This window comes from Nyctibius grandis, chromosome 10 (genome assembly GCF_013368605.1).
Source record: "Nyctibius grandis isolate bNycGra1 chromosome 10, bNycGra1.pri, whole genome shotgun sequence".
Taxonomy (NCBI): domain Eukaryota; kingdom Metazoa; phylum Chordata; class Aves; order Nyctibiiformes; family Nyctibiidae; genus Nyctibius; species Nyctibius grandis.
Window position 1 is genome coordinate 20,386,906 of NC_090667.1, and position 17,885 is coordinate 20,404,790.

The 17,885-nt window shown below is 35.8% G+C and overlaps 1 protein-coding gene across 1 annotated transcript in view; it reads left to right on the top strand.

The window, feature by feature from the left end:
• CACNA2D3 (calcium voltage-gated channel auxiliary subunit alpha2delta 3) overlaps positions 1–17,885 on the top strand; it is a 460,953-nt gene that overhangs the window by 327,381 nt on the left and 115,687 nt on the right. Inside the window, exons 14-16 of the mRNA XM_068408846.1 lie at positions 40–57; positions 13,258–13,329; positions 14,124–14,204. Coding sequence (XP_068264947.1) covers positions 40–57; positions 13,258–13,329; positions 14,124–14,204 — 171 coding nt within the window. The remainder of the gene's footprint in view (positions 1–39; positions 58–13,257; positions 13,330–14,123; positions 14,205–17,885) is intronic.

Genomic DNA, 17,885 nt, shown 5'->3' on the forward strand with positions numbered 1-17,885 from the left:
ATGTATGATGACTGCTTGTTCTGTTTTATTGTTTTCCAGCTCCCTCAGGCTCAAAAGGTAAAATACTTTAATCAAATCTTAGTCATTCAAAGTAACCACCAGTCCTTCATGTTTCCATGGTGTTGTGAGTATGGTACAGTAGTGATCAGTGAAACAGTTCACTGTAATGGGGGCTCTGGATTTGAGCAGCAAGAAGGGTAGCTGACATCAAGGCCAGCTAAAGTACTTGCTGAGAGCAGCTCTTCAAACATACGAGCTATTTTAACATGATAGACATACAGTAGCCTAAAACTTTAAAAGAAGAGGGAGGCTATTTTATCAACAATTTGCAATAATAGTAAGGATAAATAAAAAAATCACCCCATTTACTCCATGTGAAACATCTCTGGATTGTTTTGTCTATGTTGTAGAGACTGTAGAACCCAAGCTGGTACCCTTTCACTGCTCCTCACTGTATCTATCAATGCACCTTTGAATACATCCAACATTTGTCTTCTATAATAGGTTGCATACAGTTTTCATATCATATGCTCTTGCCTTTAAACAACTTCGGCATCAATATGGTGCATTACCATCACTGCACATCATGATAGCACAATGATTGTGGCAAACTCGAAGAATTGCTTGATGCCTGTTGCATCATCCTTGTATATTTCACAAATATAATTAAAGCTTCCAGAAAATAGAAAATCTAGATGCTCTTTTGTGGTTTGCGGTGAAAAACACTAAAATGAAAAAACTAGTGGAATATACTGGGAAATTGAAATACTCACTTTTCCAAGTCACTCTTATTGTGTTAAGTAAAGCACCTTTAATGAGAAATGTCATAGCAATTAATCAGTTAAGCATCACTGTTATTAGCAGTCTTGGATGATGATCAAAGTTCAGTTTTTAATGAAAGCTGTAGGCTAAGTGATCTTCAATGAATAGCTTTTCGCAGAATGGTGAGGGCATCCACAGAACTCAAAACTTTAAAATGGTTAATTAATGTATCTCATCCACTTTTTCATTTAAAAAGCAAGAAATATGAGCATGGGAGCTTTTGTTTTTATGATGCTATGTATATTTGAAATATCCTTCCTCATGGAGCTCAGAAAATTCTGTTTCAAATCTGCAGGTAATATGCTATTTTGTGACCCTGGACTATGTCAATGGTTTGTTCTTGTGTTTTGATAGTTGCAGAGTCTACCAAATGTGACAAAAATTGTTGTTTTTTTTTTTTTCTGGAAATAAATGGTTTAAATAAATCTTTTGTTTACAGCTTCCTGAAAAAGTAGGACTAAAAGACTGGCTAGACTGGCTAACTTTGACTTTTTTGTCTTTACCTGCTTGTCTAAAAGTTTATGCAAAATGCTTCCTTAACAATTTGCAGAAAGAGACAGAGTGAGGTTATAATATGCTGGTGCAGAAAGATATAACCAGTCAGGCTGTTTACCAGATTGTGTCATGTGGTGCTGTATTATATGTTCTGATGTCCACAATTCTGAGCTATTAAATAATGCTCTGGTACAAATTACTCAAGTTCGAGGTTAGCGAAAAAGCACACAGTTTTCATGGAAGGTCAGAAATGCCAGTTGTCAGTGTGTTTACCCCTTGAGCAAACTAATGCAGAACTAAAGGCCCATATCTTGTATATCTATGCATAATGTCTAGTTGACTGTATACTACTTTCATGCAGAGAAAGAGGAGAGGGGTGGGAAGGAAGGAATGGGATGGGGCGGGAGGACAGATACAAGTAATCCATAAGGGCTTTTGATAACTTCAGGTAAGAAATAAGCCTTTTCATAAGCATGGCCTGATAGCTTGTGAACAAAACCAGAGAATCTCTTGCTATCTGCAAGGTGAAGGGGAGCAGCACAGGGCTGATGCATGCCTTTATGAATGACTCAGTCACTAGTGTACATGTTTTGCCATATGGTGTCTGAACTGTACTATGTTTTTGTTGGAATCTATGTATCATCTTGCAATGTTTTCTCTATAAACATTTCAAACAGTCATGTCTCTCTAAACATGTTCACTTTAATCTTTGAGTGATCTGAAGGAAAGATGTGGCATTCCAAGTTTACCTTTACTATTTTATATCTATTACAAATATTTGGTCATCTTGATGAAATGTGTTAATGTCTTTTATGTGAAACATTTTGGCTACAGTCTTCTCAGTGTTTAGTCAATGTTCTATGATGACTAGCTATTGATTTTGAAGACCTGTAGGTTCTCAACTGTCTACGGCAGTTAAATAACAATTACAACCTGTTACTGTTATGCTATCTGCTCTAAATCAAATTGTTGCAAATTCAGAATTGGAGTGCAGGTGAAATGAAGTATAAGGAGTTTAATTTGGATGTCTGTTGCACCATGATATTTGTCTTGAAAAGATCTTTGTGGTATACCCTATACTTAAAATAGAAAATAGCACAAAACCAAAAAAAAACCCACCATAATTTCAGGTGATAGAGATGCTGATTTAATAAAGTTATGTAGCTTGCAGAAGAAAATATGTCTAGGAAGAGCTAATGTATCTAAAAGAGCCACTATCCAGACAAATGGAACAAATTCATGTGAATTTTATGTCCTCTATGTTGCATTTCTGCATGATTTTAGGTAACCATCCCACAGGGCTGTGAAAATAGTAATAAAACAAACTAATAACTCAAATTTACCAATTTTCAGACTTCTTCAGTTTGGCTTCCAAAATGACCTTTATCTTTGAAACACTTTTGAAAAGCAGCTTTTGTATTCATGGATGAGCAAAAGCTCTTCTTCCCTAATAGCACAAAAAGGTGTTTTGTTTCCTAGTAGGAAAGCTTTACTTGCTTTCTTGAGCAAACACAGCAGGATTCAGAATCTGTTGTCCTACTCCTGCTGTGATATTTTGTTCTACTTAGCTTGTGTGAAGAGGTAGAAGTGAATAAATTAGGCACATGAATCAGAAGCAGATAGTTGTGTTTAGGAACATTTAGGAAAGTTTTTTTTTTAATGATTCTCTCATGAACAGAATCATTCCCTCCATATAGAAATGTGTTGATGATATTTGTTGCCCAAAAATTCCTGACAGCTTTCTTCTCTCTTTCTGTGTTATCCCTTAACTTCTGTAAGTAGTGCTTTGCCCTCCTTTTATCTTGATGCTATCATCTCTCAGCCATTTGGGAGCATAATTTATCATTTCCTGCATCATTTACCTTCTTATACTTTGAAGTGTTGAATTAACTGTCACTGGGAGTAGAAAATAGAAAATTTGCAAAGCTGCTGTTTCATTGAAGTGCATGACTAGTGATTTGAGCATTTTTATAAAATTATAAGAGTTAAATTGAATCTAATTAAATACAAAATAATAACGAAGTAAACATATTGACCCTGATTTAGCATTCCTCTGGATCTGTTTCCTGCTGACGAGAGGCTATTGTCTTTCAGGTTTGTAATGTATATAAAGTTGAGGGATCCATTTATAAAACTGCATTAAAATTTTCACTTACATGTTAATTGCAATCTTAAATTTGGTTTCCAAATTTCTCTCTCACACTCCTCAACAAACAAGCTGACTTTTAATAACGTTTTTGAGTCAGCAATTTGCAAACTCTAAGTAACTATTTTACAATATGAGGTTTTTTTCGTGTTTCATTTCTGTGTGCTAAACACACAAATGTCTCTCTAACTTAATACACTCACACAGGTTCCTATATTGTCCCAGGCCATAATTTGAATCTAAGCCAAAATAATAGCTATTTCTTATTCTTGTAGTCTATGTAAAACACAATCAAATGGTCAAATTCCAGTTCTCTGATGCTTCCAGCCTGCCTCATGATTCTACTCAGCACATAAAAGCACAGTAGTCACAGAAGAAGACAACACCTCGTGAAACAAGCCTATATGGAGTAGGGAAAGGAAGAAGGGGTGTGGGTTGGGAAGGTGGCAGAGTTATAACAAGGTAGTGAAGAAAAACAAAAGCTTCAATGTGAACCTCATACTTCAAATACACCCCTATGGAACCGCTGTCTGCTGTGGGTAAAGTTTCAGCAGCAGCATTGAGGAAACCACTTTCAACACTGGTGCCTTATCAGAGGGTTTGCAGTGTTCCCATGCCCCATGGTTTCACCCCACTTTCAGTCCCTCTGGACATAGCAATGTTTTTCTCCTACTTTTCAATTGTTTTTTCACAAGACTGTATAGGCTATGCTAGCAGGCCTTCACTTTGACCTGTTTCCTCACTCAGGTCCCTTAAGTCCTATTTTCTTCCAGTTCTACAGACCAAAGGTTCCTATGTCAGAATAGCTGCACAGCCCTCCTCAAACAGTTGCTCGAGTGCCTCTGTTTAGCCCCATCATATTTCCTAACCTTCCTTCATTTTTTGATTCAGAATGTTAGCTCCAATTTTAAGCTCTGTCATCTAGATATAATGGCCTATGGACCTTTTCTGCATTTCAACCTGTTGGTAATTTAATTAAATGTTGTGGAAATGAAAGTTCCTGTTGTGGGATGGCAAAAAATCAATTAGGAACACTGTAGATCCAGAGAGATTAAAATTCAAAGGAATATTATTGGACTAGAGATTAGTCTATGCACAAATTTGGATGTTGTGGTTCTTTGATTTCATTAGTTTCCATGAGTCAGAATTGGTGGGAGGTAAATCTGACTTTATTTGACGCTGTTTGCTGCAACAGATATCCCGTTCTGTGGAAAGGCACTACAGTTATTACAGTTCAATGTCAGTGCAAAAATGAGGAATGTGTCAAGCAACAAAAAAGTTAGTGTAAAAAATTTCTTCTTTTGTTTTGCTAGACATTGTTTAAATTGGGAAATGAAGACTGGATACAAGGAGCACTATGGAAGTTAATTTCTGAGCTGAGCCGAACCGTCCTGCTAGGATTTCCTGATATATAGCATAGACATAATAAATCTGTATTAAAAAAAAAGAGATATTTTGAGGTTTCAGATCTAATATATTCTTGAATGAATATCTTTTTAATGTGGTGAAAGTTGCTGAAAAAATTCTAGAAACCCTGACACAAATTGTGGTTGTCTAAAACACAAAGTCTGAACTCTGAAAGATACTGGAAAAAAAAACGAGTTTTAGATCTCAAAATTTGTTTCCTTTCTGTGACTAATTATAGTTCAAAAATTAGCAACAAAAAGTAGAATTGTCCCATCAAATTTGCCTTTTATTTAAATTAATTTGTATATTTTTTATTTTGCCTTTTTTTTTATCCATCAGTAACAATTAGGGAATGTGTATATTTAACAAAATATAAAAATGCCACTTCACAGCCAGCTAAAGTGAAACAATATTGCATATTGTCTTTGAAAAATAATCAGGAATAGCATCTAAGAAAGGATACGGGCTTTGTTACTGTCCTTAATTGTTCTTCCTTCTCAGGAGACATCCACTGGTCTGTCGCTGTCAGAGCCCGGCTTCGTTATAATCATTGCACAATGTATGTAGGCAAGAATAACATTGTATTAACAGAAATAGATATGGACAGTACTAACTCTGTGTCTGAAATTCTGGACAACGTATTGTAACTCTTCTTGACTATACACTCCTAAGGAAAATGTTTCAGGGATCCTTCTCAAATTCCTATTGCCGCAATGGAAACACCTAAGGAAATGGATATTCTTTCCTGTATATGTGTTTCTGGAGTAATTCTGGACCCTGCCTTAATCTTTGTACTGGGAGATGGATGTTCATGCTAGATGTGAGGCTAAACTCTCTGGTTTATGTGCTTCATGTGAGGAGTAAGTGGATGCTTGTTTATTTGCTGTTTCTGGAGATTTATTTGGACCTGTTCTGAGGGGGGTAACCCTATACAGCAAGGAGTTAAAGGGAAAACTGTAACAGTTCAATCTATTTCTAAAAGGAGTTTTTCTCCAGTTATAAAACTATTCCTGCTAGGCATTACAGATCTGTGACTTTCTCAGGGAGTAAGTTCTGTTTGTTTATTCTAAACTGCCAAGAGTCATTTAGCCTGGGAATGCAGTTTTTCTCATTCTTGAGATGATTTTTAAAGGTTTGTTATTGTTTGCTAAGCATTTTATCAAACTGAGTGTCTATGGCCCTTGTATAGATTCCTGCCTAAAACTGTTACCGCTAGGTCTTTTCAATAGAACAACTTTCTGGGGCAAACCACTAATGCTGTTTCTTTCATTCGTTATTTTAGACTGTAGATGATAACTTACAAAATCCTGGGATCTAGTTGAAAATTCCATGTTTTTCTTTGGAGGTCTAGTTTCAGTTTTTCTTGCCAATGTCATCCAAAGTAGCCTAGCAATTCTGAGACAAAACATGCTGGTGCAAGTTGGAGAAACTACAAGAACTTACTTTTTGCAATACTATTAGATGAACATGTTGAAAAATGAATATTCCACAGCATAATTCATCCAAACTTCAAATGAACTGAACTCAAGCATTGAAATACATGTATTTTTACTCTACCATTGTAATTCCATGTTTTAGAGAGACATAGGAATAATAACAGTTATACTATATGTGTTTATGTGAGGATACCTTCCCAGACTTGAAGGAATAAGAAACATCTGAGGGGCTGTACAGTTCAGTAGTCTCCCGTAAGCATATATATACCCGTATGCATGAATCCACACACATTTAATATTTCACTGAACTGAATTCCTATGAATTCTTATTACACCAATTTGATACTTTTGTAGGTTCCTTATCCAGTCAAGCCCCGTCAAATCACTGGCATTTCATAGCTCTTTGAGGCTAAAGTTGCCCTGTATTTTTTTTGTAATGGTGGTTCTGCTTGAATGGTGGCAGAGTTCTGCTTAAATATTCCCAGAATCACCTGACAGAAGAGGTCTGCTAGTTTCACTCATGATGTAAAAGAGATGGGAATGGCTTCTGCTAAGGGCAAGAAGGAAAGAAAACGAGTTAATGAAGATCTTGAGCAGAAGCTAAGCTCAGAAGGAGATTAAATGAAGGTTTGTTTTGTTGCTTTTCATTTATTAATAAACCCTGGAGGGAATTATGTTATTGTGAGTTGATATGCTTAGCAGAAGATGAAATTTGTAGTATATTCAAATGTAGAACTAAATCAGAAATTAACAGCTCAGCAGAAAGGTAGAAAATGGAAGAATTTTTGAAAAGGCTGGTGAAACAACAGCTGCTGCAATATGAAAACTTAATTGTACACTGGCAGTACTGAAAAAGAGATGCTCATTCAGCATAGGAAGGAGTCCTTTTTTCTGGTTGTCAGAGGAGCAACTTGCATATGAATACCTTACTGCAAAGGAACTCTGCTTGTGTATACATGGTTTGCCTGAGCTCAAGGGTTCCAGTATGTAGTGTGCCTTTGCCACAAGAAGGACTGTATGAGCCTTCACATTGCTTTCACATTACTGTGGAGAATTTATTCAGAATCAAACCACTGGTAGACAGCAGAAGCCATTCAAGTCTTATACACTGTTGGGGACTCCCAGACACATCCACTGGTCCTATCCTGTCTGAGGAAATAGGCAGACTAATACTGGTCAATAAATTGGTCTGACTAGTAGAATAGTGAAGACTACTGAGGCTTGAGAGAACTGAATTTAGAGAGGAAGCACAGACTGTGGAAGGAAGATGCCTTTGTATGTGAACTGGCATAGACAATCTGTGTTTCCTCTCATGAAGGTATCTTCCCGATTCATTAAGGGAGATGCTGATTACAGCACTCATCAAGTGCAGTCCTTTATCAAAATGAATCAGTCAGAGAACAACTTTAATCACATTGGAGGAGAAGAAATCGAACTAAACTTTAGGTAATTTCTTTTTTTCTTTTCTTTTTTTTTTTTTTTTTTTTCCCCCCCAAAAACAGTGTCCATTGTGTTTTATGGGGCAGCCTACTTCCCCGTATTACATTCCGTGCTTGCAAAATAAAACATCCCAATATTTGGATCGATAGACAGTTTCTTGAATAATATGTCTTTGCAGAATTACTGTGATAAGGTAAGCTCAGGGTTTTGTTTTGAACTGCATAAGGCTCATGTAAACATGCTAATTTGGCTTTTGGATAAAGCAGGAACTTCCTGCTATTCTCTGTGGAATAAATATCTAACAGAGTAAGGAAAATCTGAAAGGACAGGCACTTAGTGCTATACTGCATATAATCAGAGTTCTGTATAGTTTAGCGTGAAGATGACTTACTCTGCAAGAGTGGAGACTTGCTGATGTCAGACATTTAAGATGGTTGGGGCTTTTATAGAGACAGATCTAAATAAACATAGGAAAGTATATGTAAATATAAATTAATATTTATTCTATAAATATAAATAAATAATACAGGCCTGACTTCAATTGCCTTTTTCAAGAAATTACTGTCTAAGAAAGTGACTTTGATACCTGTAATACCTTTTAAAAAAGCCATGAGTAATTTATGGCATGTTCTTCCACTTTTATTTTTCTGTCCTAAATTTTGGGATCCTTATATTTTTCTCATTTCATTTTCATTTGACTAATTTTAATTTGCTGACTGAAGCATCTGACAATGCCTTAAACATTGCTCTTGAATTCTTATCTTTTATTTGTGTTAGTTTCCTTCTGTTTCCAGTAATCCAAGCCCAAGAATTTAAAGAGACTGGAATTCACATCCACTTCTGAAGACAGGAAGTACTTTCTTCAAAAATTGCAAGGGACTTTAACAAGTTTGTCTGCGCAGATATGTTTAAGCAGAACAAAATTCTAAGTTAGTGCACAGATATCGTTACTGGCCTAAAACGGTTAAACTGTTTTTCAGTGATTCCTTTATGGTTATATTTTGGCAATATTCCTAAAAAGGCGACAACAATTAATAGCTGTCTAGAATTTTAAGAGGCCTAATGAAATTAAATGCCCAAGTCCTGGCAGAGGTCTGTGGTATTTGGAAACTAAACTTCCTGAAGCATCTTTGAAAATTTCATCCCTAGGAAATGGCAGTAATATCCAACAAAACCATTTTTTGACACTATCTTTGTACTATTCCACTAATTTTGATTTGGTTCCATCTTATACCCTGCAGGATGTTGTACTGAATCTGGGAAGTGTTTAGATGCATTTGAATGCTGCTTCTTATGTTGTTTAATTTTATAGCAAAAAATACTGAGCAATAAAATGTTTCAAAAGGCACTTCAAAGCACATACCTTTTCCTTAGTTCACATCTGTTGGTAGCCTCAAGTGTTGGAGCTTGCCAGTGGAATTTTTATTTTCCTGCAGGGTTAGGGATGAAGCAGCTTTTGTTTCCTTGTCTTTTTCTTGATATTATATAACCACTTGAAGGAAATAAAAAGGCAGTAATTGATTTGCTGCTAAATAGGTAAGAGATAGGACTTTAATGTCAGTTAGAGCCTGTGTGTGTTAACTAATATGGTGCCCCAGGTAAAGCTTAGACACTTATCAGGGATATAAAAATTGAAGAAATAGAAAGGAGCTTGATTAGTTAATACATTGACTGATGTGTAAAGAGACATTATTAACCATTGGAACAAAACCAGTATAGTAGTAGAGGGGAAGAAAAGAAATAGAGGGTTTTCTTTGAGAACAGAACAAGAATACAAAACAGAGTGTTGGAAGAATTGAAAGTTGTTAGTGGCTCTGCATATATATTTAGATGAGGTTCCAATATTTGAGTGAACTTTGGTCCAAATTAGTCCTTATTTGTGAACCCAATTGGTCTGCCAGCAACACTTTATTTCATCAGAATCTATGTACATAACAAACATAATATTGCGTGGATATATTTTTGTCAAACCTTACTTTTTGCTTCCGAAGAACCCTGCCAGCCCCCAGAATATGTGGGGGTTAGTAAGGATGAACTAAGTAAGCTTAGTATGTAGCTTTAAACAATTTTGAATCATCAGGCTGTGGGGAATTATGCCACATAAAGCATACCTTTGTAGAAATGACAGTAACTATTAGTATTAGTTACTCATATTAATTATTCCTAAGAGACTGGAAGGACAAAATTGGATAAAGTACAGCCTATTGAAAGATTGAGATTAAATTCATGGTGCTTCATGTTTCTGTCATTCCCAAGGACACTTCACTGTACGTAACTAGCAACCATCCATCCGGTGATGTTATTGCATTATATTAGGATAAGTATCATTCTCTGTATTTGCCAATAACACTAAAAAAAAAACCTGATCCTATATGTAACCAAGTTATTTGTTACCTGCTTAGAAACATGCATTTTGTGCTTATTAAAAACACCCCAAAACACTATTCAAGATGTTTCCTGTAAGAAATGTTTGACTACAGCATTTTCTTTTTTGCATGCCTACATAATTCTTTTTTGAGCATATGACTTTGTGATGTCCAGTTGATGAGTTTGGGAATCATAAGGATTGTCTAAATTTTCTTTTGGGGAAAAAAAAAATAATAATTGAGTAACCAAAGAGTTTATTACTAATTACTCAATAACCTAAACTGTTAAATTTAGTACAGTCATTCAGACTTTATCATTATAAATTGATTTTGTTATTCTGAGTTTGTGATATTTAATGTTTTTCATTGTGTTAACTTCTAATGAAGTATTTGCTGATGATTAAAAAAAAAATCCTAGCCAGTCCTGAGGATATCAGTGATACATGTTCATTCTGAATGTAACTAGTATAAGCTGAAGTTTTATCAGGGATTAGAGACCATATAACTTTTTTTTTTCTCAGAATCACTAAATTTCTCAAACACTTGCATGAGCTGTTAAGAGTTCTGCTCTATGTGAGAAACTGTCAGACTTGCAAAGCAACAATGCAAAATACGTAGATCATGGCTTCCTTTGTAATTTATTACTGGACCCTAGCATTAATTGTCTTAGCAGAAATACCCAGTGGCTAACATTCTACTACTTCAAAGTATTTCTGCCAAAATATCATTGCCCAGGGAATAAAGCTGTGCTCCTCCCCAGCAGATAATTCCTCACAATCTAACAATTTTTGTGAAGAAAATACTGCAGCTTGAGTTGGTGACTCAGTGAGACATCACAAATACGAGTCATCTATCATCCAGTTATTTGCTGACTCTACTTATGGAAGTGGCCAACAACATGTTCATTTGCCAAACAAACAAAAAACCAAACAGGCTGGACTATAAGATTGCACTTCTATAGAAATGATTGCAGCAGCCAACCCTTGGTAGTACTTGTAGATATCATAATTACAGGGCAAGCATTCTCTGCATGCTTCCATAGTTAGTTTTGAGGGTTAATGACCTGTTCTCTAAGAATTTCCCAGGAACTTCAGACTGTTTTTATTCTCCATTTAAAGAATTTCAAACACCCTAAAACTTTACTGACAGTCCCTTGGCTGGCATCCTATTCAATAAATTGTTTCTAGTAATCTCTTGAGAGTGAGTGGGCTTGTAAAATAATACCATACTGATACTTGACAAATACGTAATGTCAGAGGAGAACAACCCTGGGCAATCATATAAAATCTCTAAACGCTCCAAGATGTCATACCATAATCAGCGGAATGCTTTTTCACTTTCTGATGTACGTGTGTTTGGGACTATTGGCTGTCATACCATAGAAGGCTCCTCTCCATACAAATCATGGCAACGTGCTTGACTGTACTACTTTGGCCAAGGAGAGTAAATTCTTATGCTAGTTCAGCCACATTTGACTATCAAGTGCAACCTCTGACCTCCCAGTCTTTTGCCGAGTTGTTGGTTTTGGGTTTTGTGTTGGTGGTTTTGTTTTGTTTACTAACTTAGTATTGCTTAATAGATCAAGGATTATATCAGGGCTGGAAATATCTCTTCTTATTAAAAAGGAAAACCAAAAAAAAAGCAAACATGATCATAAATTGGTTCCACCTCATGTCCCCATTGATTCCTTATCAGATGTAAACCTTCTTGATCCTAAACCCAATTTCTGTTCCTGTCTGATGTCTGCAAACATTCCTTCTCACCATGAGATATTACCATGCTTCAGGAAATATACCTGTTTGGGAAACTGAAACCCTCCTGAAGCAGACTGGGAGCTGCAAGACGTGTAATGTTCTAGATTTTGTCTGATCTGTTACTGTGAAACACACTTCATAAAATATCTTGGGCATAATATATGACTTGTGTTCTGAAAATTTGGGGAGTTGATAGCTGTTGTTTCATTAATAACAAAGCTTTGTTAACAAAAAATAAAAATTGCAGCAATTCTCAAAAAAGAAAAGTAATAGAAATACTGTCTGAGTACAGAAAATTGGATCCTGATGTAGGGGTAGTAGGAGAATATCTCAGTTGCAATTGGGCATGATTGTAACCTACAGTATTTCTCGGGAAGATCATCTCTATTGCCTTGTCATTTGGCAAAACACAGATGCAACAAAGCAGACTTTAATTTGTTCTACAAAATCTCCAGCTGTGATTACAGCTACATATGTCAGGCTTTTAAATGTTGGATAAGCCTCTTCAACTTTAAACATCTTCCCAAATTATAGGGGCAGAGAGAGTTTAAGCAGGAAGTTGAGAGTTACTGTTGAGTTCTCTTTCATGTGTAGACGGTGAAGATCTACAGGCACACAGAGAAGTGCTTCTCTTGAGCATCCCAGTTAGCCTTTGCCTTATGGCAAAGATGTAGTCTGGCCAGAGGGTGTGAAGAGTGAAGAGATGATAGTCTGAGCAATGTCACACTCTCCTGTGGCCAATGATAAACATTCTACATGTTTCTCTTGAATGGAACCAAGGTCATATGATCTGTTTTCTCTCTAAATTGAAGAAATGAGTTGAAACCTGATGTGCAGAATCAGCTAATGCTTCATGCCACCTCTTTGTCCAGCAAACTGAAACCGGATGGAGCAAAGATGCTCCTGGGATCCTAACAGGCTCTCATCCTTTCTGCCGCTGTGTTAGCTGATGAGATCTCGGTCTGGACCAGAATAAAGTGCATACAACTCCTGACCCCTTGTTACTTGCTGGGAGAAAACAGCCTGAGGCAACGTTGGCAGAGCTGACACTGGGAAAGATGTAGAACAGAGCTCCAGTTGCTTTGCTGCTGCACATGCTGCTTCCACAATCCACATTTCAGCCCCTTCGTATCTCTCACGGGAGACTGCAATAGGAGTGAAGATGAGGCATCTTTCCTGCCAATGCAGATGGTGGGGGGGCAAAGCTGGTACAGTTGAGATGGGGCTGGGGCCGGGCTGGGCTGCAGTGACTGCAAGTCTGTCTATGTAGGTGTCATTTAGATAAATTACCTTGTCTCATTTAAAATGAAGAGAATGTAATTGAAAAATGGAGTCACATGTCTGTAATTGTTCCTTAGTTCTTAGAGATAATATTTCTTTTTCAAATATAGCTTGCTGATGATCAGGGATTGGTGTTGATGACAACGGTTGCCATGCCAGTATTTAGTAAGCAAAATGAGACTGTAAGTACTCAGACTATTTCTGTCATGTGATAATGGGGTAACTGCAGTGAAGTTGCTTTCAAGGACCTAATAAGATTTTAGCCTACTCTAAAAATTTTTCTTCTCTTCTTATTTTGTCTGCAGTTAGTATCCCTTTATTAGCATAAAAATGTGCACAAATAATCCCAAATAACTATACTTTAGAAGCCATAGTAAAATAATGAAACCGTATGTCTAAGAGAAAATCTCAGATGACACTAGGCCTTAGGGTTTTCTTACTTCTATATTACATTTTTACAGCAAATAATCTATATCCTTTTCTTCTTTGCACTGATATGCTTCTATTTCATAGACTCAGAATTTAATTAGTCATGTATGTTACATACGTATCTGTCTTTACTAATTTAACAGATAATTAAAGAAAATTACATGTACATTCCCCTTAATGCTTAATCTTTCTCTTTTATTTGTCAAATGGCAGGAGAAATTGGGAAAGAAGGGAGTAACATATTTTTAACAGTAGTTTTTAATTCAAAAACTATTTTGCATGAGAAAGTTTTCTGTTGAGGGACTCAATAGCTATCAAAAGTTTGCATGCCTTTTCTATGTGAATTGCAGATAAAGTAGAAAGGAGCAATATTATTGATTAAATGACTGTTTGATCAGATGAGTTGTACCAGCGTCTGCTTTCCCAGCTTTTTAAATAATTTGTCTGTTATCTGTTCACATCGGCAGAGTAGCTGCAACGTGAAATGAGCAGTGAGAATATTCATTGTTATTGTGGTTCCGAGTGCATCTTTTATTGTTCTTTTCAGAGATCTAAGGGGATTCTTCTGGGAGTAGTTGGCACAGATGTTCCAGTTAAAGAGCTTTTAAAAACTATTCCAAAATACAAGGTAATACACAAATGATAATATGTCCTTTATACTCAGTATAATATCTATAATATAATAATGTGTTTAGCATGATAATATTATTTATACTGATGTAGCTCCATTATTTCACTGATTTTCCTCAGAAATTTTAGCCTTGTAGTGTCTGATGGCTATATGTCATTGGTCCTGATATCAAGTGCAGTTTTTAATAGCAAAAATAATATATGTCTTGATCTTCACATTTTTGCATATCATAGCGTGCTCTAGAAAGTAATATAAAGTATTGCCCATAATAAAATCAATGAAATTATTCAACCACACAATATAACCAGAATACCACACAAAATAAGCAGAAATTAATGCTGAAAAGTTGCGTAACTTTGTATGAAAACTGTACGAAAATCTTTCCTTAACATGGCTTTAGGCTTCCGGCCTGTGTGTAGCTATTCCCACCCCAATTCCATGTCCCAGATTAGTCGTCTCCTTGAATTAAAGCAAGTGGCACATTTTAGGAACTTGAACAAGTTTCTGCCTAACCAGACTGATGGTTTCTTCTCTCCTACCAAATATTTGCTAGATACTTCCCTCTACTCAGTCTTCCAAAGTCAGAGACAACTCTACTATAAAATTCTTAAAAAATAATTATCATAAAAGTTTCAAAATTTAATGTACTTCATCTATTGCGAAACGTTTGTAACTTGGTAAAAGTAGGCTTCAGGCAAATGCAAAAATATAATTACTTTTCATTTAAATTTGATGCAATACATCAGTATTTTACTACTTCTCTATGTCTGAAATGCTTTACTATAGTGCTGTTTTATTGAAATTAAATATAATTATAAATTATATATAATAATAAAATAAATATATGAAATATATTATTCATATTATTCATATTATATGAAAATAAATAATGAAATAAATATAAATATAATGAAAATTAAATTGTTTTCCAGTTAATTCCTAGTGGAATTTTTTTGTAAGACAAATAAGCACATAACACAATACCGTAGACAGCCTTTACTAAAGAGGCCAGCTATTGGAATAGCTACATTTTGACATGTATCTGTACTGAGCATAAATTTGTGTGTCATACTTTCCTTTTAATTGGCTGCCATGCTCTCATTTCCTGATTTCTAAGAGGGTGGAGGAATAAGGTGACTTGTGAGTGCCTTTGAATATTCCTACGTGCTTCTAATTTGAATACATTAGCTATTACCAAATGATTTTGTAGATCAATATACAGTAACTGGAAAGTGTAAATTAAGTGAGAATTTGATTAAAATAATGCATAAAATACTGGCAATAATATTTATAAGGTGTATTAGAACAATTTCCTGGGACCTGGATCCCCCTAGGCTAGAGGCTATGTAAACACAGAACAGAAAGGCTGTCCCAGCTGGAAAAAAGTTTGCGGACTATGGGCAGAGGCAGCAGATGAATACACACTTATATCAGAACACAGTGAACAGAGACATTAGTGGTCAGGATAAATAACAGAGAATAGTCTCAGGACACTATCTACCAAAGTTAGTTAACCACAACTTATAATATACTTTTGTGTATGCAGAAATACAGAATCAGTAGAAGACAGAAGAGAAAGGAGAAAAATTTGCTCCTTTGCAAAATTTGGAGCAATGGAAACAATCTTTGGAGCAGCCTTCTAAGGAGCTATGGGTAGAGCAAGTTTCATTTGTAATGAGAAGGAAGAACAATGTTGTGTAGTAACTGTAGAAATGAAAGCCTGGCTGTGCATGGCTGGATAGAAAAGGTCATCTCACAGCAATGTTATTCAGAAGTCATCTGTAAGATTTGGACATAGTCTGAATGAAAGAACCTAGAGAGAGTGTGGGGCCTGAAAAACAGGTGTTGCAGCAGACTTAAAGTGATTCAGAAAAGAAGATAGGCAGGAAAAATAAAATTTCTGCTTTTGTCATATGATATTGTATTTTTTAAGACTTAGTTTTCTGTGGAAGTAATATACAATCCTCTTTCTGAATATTAGACTTTTTGTTTAAAGGTACATTTTATATTGCAGGATGTAATACAAGAGAGGATTATTACAGGAGGCACCAATATCATGCAATACAGTTAGGTTAGTGAAATCACTTGAGTTATAACTTCCAGTCTCACATACCATAAACGTTTCTGAACAGTAAAAAGACCATGCAATTGCAAGAGCATAATCACCCCTGGGACCCATTCCTGTAGAGGCAGCATATGAAATAAAATTCACACAGGGATATAAAATGATTGGTTGGAAATAGAATTCTGCTGACCTGAAATTCTCTCAGCTTGGATGAGGTGGATTTTATGCCGAGGAAGACGAACAATAACAATAAGGTATTTTCAGCAGTCATTATCTAGACTAAACTTCCCCAGATGTTACTGGCAGTTTCTCCTTCATTTCTGAATCTGTCGTTTAGAGACAGAGTTCAAGGTTTAAAATGGCAATACTGCTGTAAGTGTTAGTATCTCTCAAACCAAAGTGTTTGAAATGCAGAGAGTGTGCAGTTTCATATATTGCACAACACACAATAAAATACTATCCTTGGAGTCTGGGTGTGCTTCAAATAGGCAAATATTTTTTTCCTGTGAAGTATACCACCCACATTTGTTTCCTTACCTGACTTCCATTGCTTGGATGTCATTCTGCAGTTATCAACACAGACAATTATACTTGAGATCTGATATTTAGCCAACAGCTAGTTCACTTGTCATACTATAATAGGTAAAATATGTCCACTGTTATTATTTTGGTTATCCTTCCTTTATGAAGAGGTGCCAAGAACATATCACCTTCTATTACTTTCACTGAAGTTTATTGCTTTAGGAAAACCGCTAATTTATGAAACAATCTTCTATATGGCAGACACAGTTGACCATATACAATCGTTCACAGACACGGCATAAATCTACCTGGTATGTTTTCTCTGCAACCTTGCCATAATATCATACTGTGGTTTATATTTCCAGAAAGTTACAAAAGCCAACGGGCTTGCTGTCCTACTTGCCTCTTAGAAATGATTCTGACTTGTCAACCTTGCTCACATTGTTTTATGCCAGACAAATTCCTAAGGACCCACTTCAGGAAAGCATTTAAGAAAGTACTGAAGTGAAACAAAAAGTTTATTAGTGGTAAGAAATGTAAATACCAAAGCAAGAGAGTTCTGGAGTTTTGGGTTTGGTTATTTTGTTAATACCACAGCGCATCAAGATGCTTAAATAAAGATATATGGGATGTTATATTATATTACTTCAGAATTGAAAAAAAAATGGGTGAGAAAGTATAGTGAGGTGTACTCTTTGCATGGTAAAAGTTACATACTGAAGCTGCAGAAAGATTCTACATTAGCAGCAAGTTTATGCTAAGAAGGGATATTTGAATGACCCCTTGAATGGTTAGAAGGTACATTCATTGCATTCAGTGGGTGCAATCAACTGTGCAATAGGCATATTGTTGAAAGAGTAGTATTGTTATTTAAATAAGTACAGTGCTAAATTTGATTACATATACCATTAAGCCTCATAAAGCATTTTATTGCTCTCAAATGATCTCCCATAGTTCCACTCGGTACAAATATGTAAACTTACAGTAGCAGAAATATGCCTTCTTCTGTGGCTCCAGATGAACTAACAGAGAGGTAAAATGCGTTTAAGACTGGAAGATGTAAATATCACATATCACTGCTTGCTCACTAT